General features: G+C 35.2%; 2 protein-coding genes across 4 annotated transcripts in view; both read left to right on the forward strand.

The window, feature by feature from the left end:
- Positions 1–1,001: 1,001 nt before the first annotated feature.
- LOC8274443 (centrosome-associated protein CEP250) lies at positions 1,002–4,515 on the forward strand. Of its 2 annotated transcripts, none has more exons than XM_015715702.3 (5): positions 1,002–2,270; positions 2,649–2,951; positions 3,079–3,267; positions 3,532–3,750; positions 3,838–4,515. In XM_015715702.3, exons 1-5 carry the CDS (start codon positions 1,827–1,829, stop codon positions 4,273–4,275), a joined length of 1,593 nt encoding a protein of 530 aa, XP_015571188.1. In that variant the 5' UTR covers positions 1,002–1,826; the 3' UTR covers positions 4,276–4,515. The 2 variants fall into 2 exon arrangements, with proteins under 2 accessions (XP_015571188.1, XP_002513492.1); XM_002513446.4 differs by having other exon boundaries at positions 1,004–2,270; positions 3,088–3,267.
- A 731-nt stretch (positions 4,516–5,246) lies between these two features.
- The window catches only part of LOC8274442 (GTPase Der), a 6,157-nt gene continuing 1,978 nt past the window's right edge, over positions 5,247–9,425 (forward strand). The window contains exons 1-9 of one of the 2 annotated variants that reach the window (XM_015715615.3): positions 5,248–5,700; positions 5,806–5,870; positions 5,976–6,059; positions 6,170–6,463; positions 6,579–6,718; positions 7,054–7,141; positions 8,084–8,269; positions 8,586–8,747; positions 8,956–9,149. In XM_015715615.3, the coding sequence (XP_015571101.1) occupies positions 5,364–5,700; positions 5,806–5,870; positions 5,976–6,059; positions 6,170–6,463; positions 6,579–6,718; positions 7,054–7,141; positions 8,084–8,269; positions 8,586–8,747; positions 8,956–9,149 (1,550 nt within the window). In that variant the 5' untranslated portion in view covers positions 5,248–5,363. Of the gene's footprint in view, positions 5,701–5,805; positions 5,871–5,975; positions 6,060–6,169; positions 6,464–6,578; positions 6,719–7,053; positions 7,142–8,083; positions 8,270–8,585; positions 8,748–8,955; positions 9,150–9,425 lie in introns of both variants that reach the window. The other variant, XM_048372996.1, reaches the window with a different exon arrangement.

Consider the following 9,425-nt stretch of genomic DNA (forward strand, 5'->3'; position numbering starts at 1 on the left):
GGTTGAGGAATGAGAGTGTCAGTGTTGAAAAATCATCCCTTTTAAATATTACATTACTACTAAAACACATTTCATTATTCATTAAACAATAACTATAATCGTATCACCTTTAACGGCACGTACTCTGTTTTTAATTGCCTAATCATCCCTTTACTATTACATTACATTATTTTTATTAAAAAATAAATAAAAAAGAATTCACCTGTAATTTGCAAGTTAAATTAGACAGTGATATGCTACCTTGTTATGTGTGAATGTCTTTAACGTTAACATTTTACTAACGAAAACGCTATTTACCATCTGTCATAATTCCAGCCTCCACGTCTCCGCCTAAATTCAAATTCTTTCGCTGCTTTCAGAATCGCGGAAATCAGACTCTGATCTCAACTCGGACTTTCCGTTATAAGGGTAATTAAATTATTTTTATATACACTAATTAATAATAATAATAAAAATATTATTACCCGTTTTAACCAGCAATTTATTTTATATAAATTTAGTTTAATCATATTGAGTAGATTGAATTTTGGTATTTTTATTTATAAGTATTTATTTTATGATTATCACACTTTATATATATATATATATATATATATATATATATATATATATATATATATATATATATTTTATAACTATATGTATTTATACTGATTAGTTTCATAATTGATAAAATGAAATTATATATTAAATAAATCAACTATTAATATACGGTAAATGTCATTATTGGGATTAAAATATATAATCCTACAACAAAAGTATAATTTACCTAATTAAATGAACACTTTTGCATGGTCTAATTATTTGGGTAAGCAAAGTAAATTGGTAAGGGCAGCATAGCCAAAAAGGAAAAGAAAAAAAAAAAAAAAGAAGAAGAAGAAGAAGGGCGAAATGCACATTAACTGATTCCTTCTCACATTTCCATAAAAAACAATGTCCAAGGAAAATAAATTTAGGCAGCAGCGGCAGAACAGAACAGAAGAGAAAGAAACACTCACACCTTTCATTTGAAATCCCTGTTCCTTCCTCATATCGAGGTTGCACGCCTATATGCTTTTATCTCTCTCTCTCTCTCTCTCTCTCCAAACATACAACTGAAACCCACCCATTAAAACCTGATACCTACAAATCTTTAACATCCTTCTTGCCAACGCTCATTCATTTTCAATCACTGCCTGTAAATTGAAATTCAAGAAAGATTTAAAATAAATAAATAAATAAAATTTCTAATGAGGCTCCATGTTTCTCACAAAATCTACGTGAATCTGTCCTTTTTAAATCTGTATCAGTCGCATATCTATTTCTAAATATTACTGCTATCTTTCATTCTGAATCCTCATACACACTGTCAACCATTTTCAAACCAAAAGGCTAAAGGAGAAGTTGGTAGCATTTCTTTCACAAAAGTCCAAACTTCCACTTCTATTCCAAACTGTCACTCCTTCTAACTAAAACCCCATCACCCAGTAGACCACCTGCTTAATAAAACAAAACAAGTACATTTTCAAATCAAAAGCAGAATTATTAGTTTTCTTTTTCGGGGTTCAAATCAGAACTTCCCTTTTCTTTCCTTTCTCAAACTAAACCAGTATCCACCAATGAGCAATAGAGTTGTTATAAACTTGTATCCAATCATTTCAAAGCTTTTTAAATTCTTCTCTTTTATTTAGACTACGGACCAGCAACGCCATCCAAAAACAGAAACTTGTTGCCATGGTTTTTTGTTCACTCTCACTTTACTTCCAGTAAAAACCACACCCAGAAAGCAAAAAACTAAGATCACTTGCCTCTATCAGAAAAAAAGAGCTGGGAATAGGTTTTGTTGCATGGATAAAGTATCAACAATAACGACATTGACTGCAAGGAGGCCAAAATGGCAATACCCACCAGCAGCACCAACACCAAGAATCCTACATTTACCTCGCAGGCCTCGCAGGAAACCGCAGATAAAGGCTAATGCTGTAAAACCCAGTTCACAGAGAGACAAGAAAGGAAAGCTGGAGACTTTGTTTGATCAAGAAAGAGAGTTTGCAAGAGGCGTTTTGCCCATTGTAATGGTGACTGATCAGTGCCAGGAGGGAAGGAGAGAGAGAGTTGCGGAAAGAGAGAGTGTGGTAATGGAGGAGGAGAAGTGGAGGTTTCAAGCTGAGATGCTGAGGGCAGAATGTAATTTATTAAGAATGGAGAGGGAGATTGCTGTGAAGAAGATGGAGAGAAGAAGGGCTCAAGTGGAAAAGGCTTTAAAATCTGCTGTTCAAACTCTTCTTTCTGTTAGTATCTCTGTCTTTATTCATTCATCTTTTTCAGTTTCACTTTGGTGTTTGCACTTGTGTGCTTTTTTTCTTCTTTTAAATGTTTGGTTTAGTCCTCTCATATCCTCTCTGCAAACAAACAGAATGCTCTGTTAAATGAAATATTTTCCTCTATAGGCAACTTGAGAAAAACTCTTGAACATTGTTGAGTTGATTAGAAAATATTGTTTGGAACGCAATCATTTGGCTATTGGCTTAACTAGCCAACTTCTTCTGATACTAGAAACAAAAAGATTACTGTAAACAATAGTTGGTTCCTTTAGGTCGCATTCAATTACATTCATGTGTTAGATCAATTTCACTTTTTATGACATGAATTTGGTGATTTGTTTGTAGGGGAGAAAAAAGATATCCGATGGAAAGGAGGTGAGCATGGTTTTAGAGGAAGAGATAATCAAATTGGTTGAAAAACTAGAGAAGCTGCAGAGAAGTTCAAGATCAAGAAATAAGGATTTAGAAGTTCGAAAATGTAGCAATTTTGATAGACAAGCATCTCATCTTCAAAGACGGCTAGAAAAGTTTACAGGAGAACCGGATGAGATATGTGTGAAGGAAATTCAAGAAATGGCAGAAGCAAGCTTGTCAATCCAAATTACCAGCAGGGCCAATGAAAATTTTGCTTCGAACTGCAGCAGCAATGTAATACTGAATTTCTCCTATTCTTCGCCATTATACTTCATCATTATATCAGCTCAGCTAATCACTTATTTATTACATTTGACTGTTTAACTCCACATCTTTATGTTGCTAATTTCTAATATAAAAGACTCTGCAGATGGAGATTCTGAGAAGGAGAATGGAGAGACTGTCAAAGGGAAATCTGTTAGAAAGGATGGAAGTTGAATATGGGTCAATGGTCTCTACATCCAACAGTTCTGCATCTAGTTCTGCTGCTACTTCCAAGCAAAATGAATTTCCTGAAATATCTTCATCCTCATTGAGACAACCATGCAAGGTTGATCTTTTTGACACCTCTAATTTTCTTCTTCTCTATCAACTGTTCAATAACCACTGTATGGATGAACATGGTAACCAAACACTATATAATAACATCATATGAACTCTTTACCTTCTGCACTAGGAGGCAGGCACTCGATTGTTGGGCCAGAATTTGTTTATATGTTGTGAAAGTCTAATTTTATAATCTCACTTTACACGCTCATTAATGTGAAGATGGAAGGCAATCGAGTGTCTGAAAGATGACAGATTTCTTCTGCAGGAACTAAAGCCCTACGAGGAAAGGCCATGTTCAGGAGGCTGCAAGGCTATAGTGCGAAGGGTTGTGGAGCAAGTTCGTGCTGAGACGGAGCAATGGTCCCAAATGCAAGAGATGCTGGGGCAGGTCAGGCATGAGATGGAAGAACTACAAGTTTCTAGAGATTTTTGGGAAGATAGAGCACTTGATTCTGATTATCAAATTCAATCTCTACAGTCAGCAGTAAGTACAATTATAATTAACGGGTACTATATACATTATACCAATTTCATTAAGGATCCAATTAAAGCGTTAGGCTGTTTTACGTAGGTGAAAGAATGGAAGCTGAAAGCTCTCTCTTCTGAATCAAAGGCAAGTGAGCTGCAAGCTCAGGCGTCAATGCTGAGTGCCGAGCTTGAAGGGTTGAAGAAGGAAAAAGCTAAAGAAAGAAGTAGAAGCAAGAATTTAGCACCGAATTCATATGATTCACCAAATGAAATGGAGAAAAGAGTTTTGGTTTGTAGGTTGAAGGAAAATCATCATCATGGTAAAGATGACGGATGCAGTCATACTGTTGGAAGAAAAAAGGTGAATGCATGCAGCAACAGTAGTGGACTTGATGCTGCAAAAAGATCACCGTTTAAGGATATTGGAAACTCATCATCGCTACCATTATTGCCATTGATGAGGCAAAATAGCAGGGCAGTTTTTCCTTTGCATTGTCCTGTGACTTCTTCCAATGGTAGAAGTTTTGAAAGATATTCCTAATGTTATGAATCTTGTACCTGAATTTCGAGGCCATTGTCGAATCTCAGTAGAAGGCTATTGCATGTGAATAGGGAGTTTTGTAGTGAATTATGAATTATCATTGCGTTTCTTGGCTACTGATTATCTTAAACAAGTTGCTAATTAGACCAACATGCTTGAAATTAGCGGTTCAAATCTTTTGTCTCGGGCTTTGTGAGGTATATATTTTATCAAAATAAAACTTATTCGCATTGAAATTTTTATTAGAGTGTTTTATACTTTGGCATTGAATGATTGACATATGCTTCATAATGAATATGTATTAATTATTAATAAGTTTAGTATATAAATAGAGACATACATTTAAATTAGACAAAAATTTTCCTTCGCATATAATAAGCGTCTATATTTCAAATGAAAAAATAAACAAAAAATACATACAACAATTAAGATATTACATTAAAAAAAAGACTACTTTAAGAAAATAATAAATTAAGAAGGCATAATCAAATCAACTAATAAAAGAAAATTTCTCACATCGCACGAAGACTCCGTTGAATAAAAATATATACCTATTAAATAGCTTATTTATATTGGTTAGGCTTTAATTATAAATAATTAGAGTAGTAGTTATGCCTTAACTATTATAATTATACTATCTAAAAGTTTTATTTACCTAAAATTTCTATGATTAATAAACCATTATAGTGAAAAGAAGGAAACTAATGGTCAAAATAAGAAATTTATTAACCTTAATTTTTTTAAGAAGCAAAAAAAAGAAAAGAAGCCACCAAGTTGACATCCCAAAGTTTACAGACGACGTAGCGTCTGCACTTGTAGTAAAAACTTGGTTTAAGCGACTTGTCGCTTATAGTTTATAATGGACGAAACAATACCTTTTTGTGAACCAAAAGGGTTAGTAGCTGCCGAATGACAAACGGCAAATCGTGCTATGAACGAATCGATCTAGATGACCGTTGATCAAAAGGCGCAGTTTAGAACGAACTATGGAACATGCGCGCACCATAAGAAACCCCAAAACCCAAACAAGATAAAGATAAACCTCCGAAATCCCCCGCTAAACCTTTCAATACATAGAATAGAACGCAATGTCAAGCGCCAATCTTTTCTACACAAAACTCTTCCCCTCTCTAATCCCCAAATCCTCACTTTCCTCTCTTTCTCTTCTTTCTCTTTCTCTTTCAATTCCCTCAGTTTTTCTCCAATTCCCTCGCTCCTCTCTCTCCATTTCCAGATTAGCCGCTCACAATTCCTTGACTAACAGCAGCATTCAAGAATCCGAAAATAACGATGAAGAATCCGAAGAAACAGAGGCTTATGAGTCTGACAGCGATGATTACGCCATTGATATTGACGCGCTTGAACAGGAAGCTGAAGATGTTGTTAGAGAGTACTCTACCTCCTTGTCTCGTCAATTGAGAATCGGTTGCTTTTTCTTTTTCTCCTCCTTCTAACTATTGGTTTCTTTTCTTTTTTTTTTTTTTCATTTTTATTTGTTTATAAAACCAATGCGTGGTCGATTGTTTGCAGAGGATGATTCTGATGATAAAAAGGAAACTAGAAAGCAAAAGAGGCAAAAATTTACTATTCCAGATGTTAGTCTAAAACTCTTTTAACTGTTGTTAAAATATTAAATAATAATCAGAAATCCGAGACTTTAGAGTATCATCAAGGCTGAAATTTTGAACCTTTAAATGCAGATACCTGACAATCTCCTTCCTAGGGTTGCAATTGTTGGGAGGCCAAATGTTGGTAAATCAGCACTATTTAATCGTCTTGTTGGGGTAATTACTAACTGACCGATCTCTTTGGAGCTTTTATTGATATATGTAGTTTTGTTTTCATAATATTTAGGAAAAATGATTTATTTTGAGTAACAATGAACTGTATGTAGGGGAACAAGGCTATTGTGGTGGACGAACCTGGTGTTACTCGAGATCGGTTGTACGGTAGATCTTTTTGGGGAGATTTTGAATTTATGGTGGTGGATACTGGTGGTGTTCTCACTATATCGCAATCGCAAGATAATGTTATGGAAGATTTGGCTATAACTACTACTATTGGCATGGATGGAATTCCACTTGCCTCTAGGGAGGCAGCTGTTGCTAGGATGCCCTCAATGATCGAGAGGCAAGCTGCTGCTGCTGTGGAAGAATCATCTGTTATTATATTCCTTGTTGATGGCCAGGTACACCAGAAACTCATCTTCTTTTTCTACTCATCTGGATTACATTGTTAGTTTGCTATCTTCTCTTAAGTCCAATGCCCGAACACTTATGACGGAGAGTAGAATTTCTGAGCAGGCAGGTCTTATAGCAGCTGATATCGAAATAGCAGACTGGTTACGCAAGAACTACTCAAATAAGTTCATCATTCTTGCAGTAAACAAGTGCGAATCTCCTAAAAAAGGAATCATGCAAGCAGCAGAATTTTGGTCTTTGGGGTAAGTTGTTCTTTATTTTTATTCTAATCTCTCTTAAGTTACAAATTTCAAAAGCAATCTGCTTGTTTAATTTTAATACAGTTCTGTTACCCGTACTCATGACTTAACTCATCTGGATATTAAGCTATCAGGTTTTATACATCTTAACGGTTGATATTTTGAGTGTTTGTATTGGTTAAATCTTCGCTCTCTCTCCTTCTCTCTCCTTTTCTTTATATGATTACAGGTAAAACATCGAGATCATATGGTTTAGATTGAAAGTCATACGACATGTAAACCTTAGGATTTCTTTCCTTGAAATTCAATTTTATATAACTTTTTGGTTGGTCAACCAGGCTCTCACCGATTCCTATTTCTGCTTTATCCGGGACGGGAACTGGAGAGCTTTTAGATCTTGTGTGTTCCCAGCTGGCAAAAGTTGAGGTTAGTAGTTACCAAGTTAGTCCTCCAAAATTCTCCCATTATGACTGAATTTTCTGTATCAGTGCTCTGGTATTCTAAAAGATGCAGTTCACATGATTGCTTTCCTTTTACTGAAAAGTTGGAATATCATATGCTAAGTTGTTTTAGGAGAGTTTCTTCTCTTCCATGGTGTACCTTCCTTTCTCTTTTTTCAGAATAAAATCTCAGTGGTATATGAGAATGAGAGAGAGAGAGAGAGAGAGAGAGAGAGAGAGAGAGAGAGTAGTCAGTCAGTGCCCATAGGATGAAATGCAGACATGCTCAAATGATTCTACAAATAGTTTTTCTTTTTTAGTTCTCTTGGTTGTTTAGCATACTAAGTCTACTTTTTATTTATAGGGTCCAGAACATCTTGATAACGAAGAAGAAAATTATGTTCCTGCAATTGCAATTAGTAGTTACCAAGTTAGTCCTCCAAAATTCTCCCATTATGACTGAATTTTCTGTATCAGTGCTCTGGTATTCTAAAAGATGCAGTTCACATGATTGCTTTCCTTTTACTGAAAAGTTGGAATATCATATGCTAAGTTGTTTTAGGAGAATTTCTTCTCTTCCATGGTGTACCTTCCTTCCTCTTTTTTTCAGAATAAAATCTCAGTGGTATATGAGAATGAGAGAGAGAGAGAGAGAGAGATAGTTTTTCTTTCTTAGTTCTCTTGGTTGTTTAGCATACTAAGTCTACTTTTTATTTATAGGGTCCAGAACATCTTGATAACGAAGAACAAAATTATGTTCCTGCAATTGCAATTGTTGGTAGAGAGAGAGAGAGAGAGAGAGAGAGAGAGAGAGAGAGGTCAGTGCCCATAGGATGAAATGCAGACATGCTCAAATGATTCTCCAAATAGTTTTTCTTTCTTAGTTCTCTTGGTTGTTTAGCATACTAAGTCTACTTTTTATTTATAGGGTTCAGAACATCTTGATAACGAAGAACAAAATTATGTTCCTGCAATTGCAATTGTTGGTCGGCCAAATGTTGGTAAAAGTAGCATTTTGAATGCATTGGTTGGAGAAGATAGAACAATAGTCAGCCCTATCAGTGGTACTACTCGTGATGCTATTGACACTGAATTTTCAGGACCAGATGGCCAGGTTTGTAGTTTTATGATTCTTTCATGTTCGTAGACACTATGGATTTAACCCCCTAGTTGTGCTAAGCACTGCTTAAGTGATTAACTGAACTTCTAACTCCATTTTTTTTTTGATAAATCAAGGAATTGTGTTGAGGAAATTAAGAGTCTGGTTGAGAAAATTTCAGTTCTTCTGTTGCAAGTTTTAGAATTATTGGTCCAAGATGATTTTGGATTTGCAGAATAACAGTTTCTTGGCAAGTTGTATTCACAGGCTAACCATTTGGTTTTGCAATTTTGGTACAATTTTTTAATTAAATAATAGCTTTTGTGAGCAGAAGTTTCGGCTTATTGATACAGCTGGAATCAGAAGAAGAGCAGCTGTAGCTTCATCAGGTAGTCTGACTGAGGCTTTATCAGTTAATCGAGCATTCCGTGCCATCCGCCGTTCTGATGTTGTTGCTCTCGTCATAGAAGCGATGGCTTGTATCACAGAGCAGGTACATCATCTAGCTTTTCATGGAATAGCTATTGTAATTCTCTATCTTAGGGAAAAACAAAGGCATGTGTAGTTATGTATCCAATTTATCTGATTCTCAGTACTCTGTTCTCCTCTCTCGCCATAAATCTTTGAATGCAATTAGATATGTTCTCTGTAGTTCATCTCCTTTTAACTTTTGTATTCCGTCTTTTGCCTAAACACTGCAGGATTTTAGGATTGCTGACAGGATTGAAAAAGAAGGTAAAGGCTGCCTGATTGTTGTAAACAAATGGGATACAATACCAAATAAAAACCAGCAAACTGCAACTTACTATGAACAAGATGTCAGGGAGAAGCTTCGCATTCTTCAATGGGCACCCATTGTTTATTCAACTGCAATTGCTGACCATAGTGTTGAAAAGTATGTCCTCACTTGACAATTCTTTTCTGTCTTATCATTTTCTTGATGATAATAGAGTGAAGTATGCTTTTCTTGAACTTTAACTATTTGTTGGTCATGACTTCTAGAGAATAAATTTCCTTACAGTTATCCAACATGTAAATTGTTAGTTTATGAAATCTTTTCATTGGTGGATGTTTTTCTTTTTCTTTCTGATAAATCTTTCTAGAAAATGAATATGGTCTGTGTTTGGTACTGGTGCAGGTGCTCTTAATGAGCATTTTATCACTGCCAATG

Source organism: Ricinus communis, chromosome 4 (assembly GCF_019578655.1).
Source record: "Ricinus communis isolate WT05 ecotype wild-type chromosome 4, ASM1957865v1, whole genome shotgun sequence".
NCBI classification, from domain to species: Eukaryota; Viridiplantae; Streptophyta; class Magnoliopsida; order Malpighiales; family Euphorbiaceae; genus Ricinus; species Ricinus communis.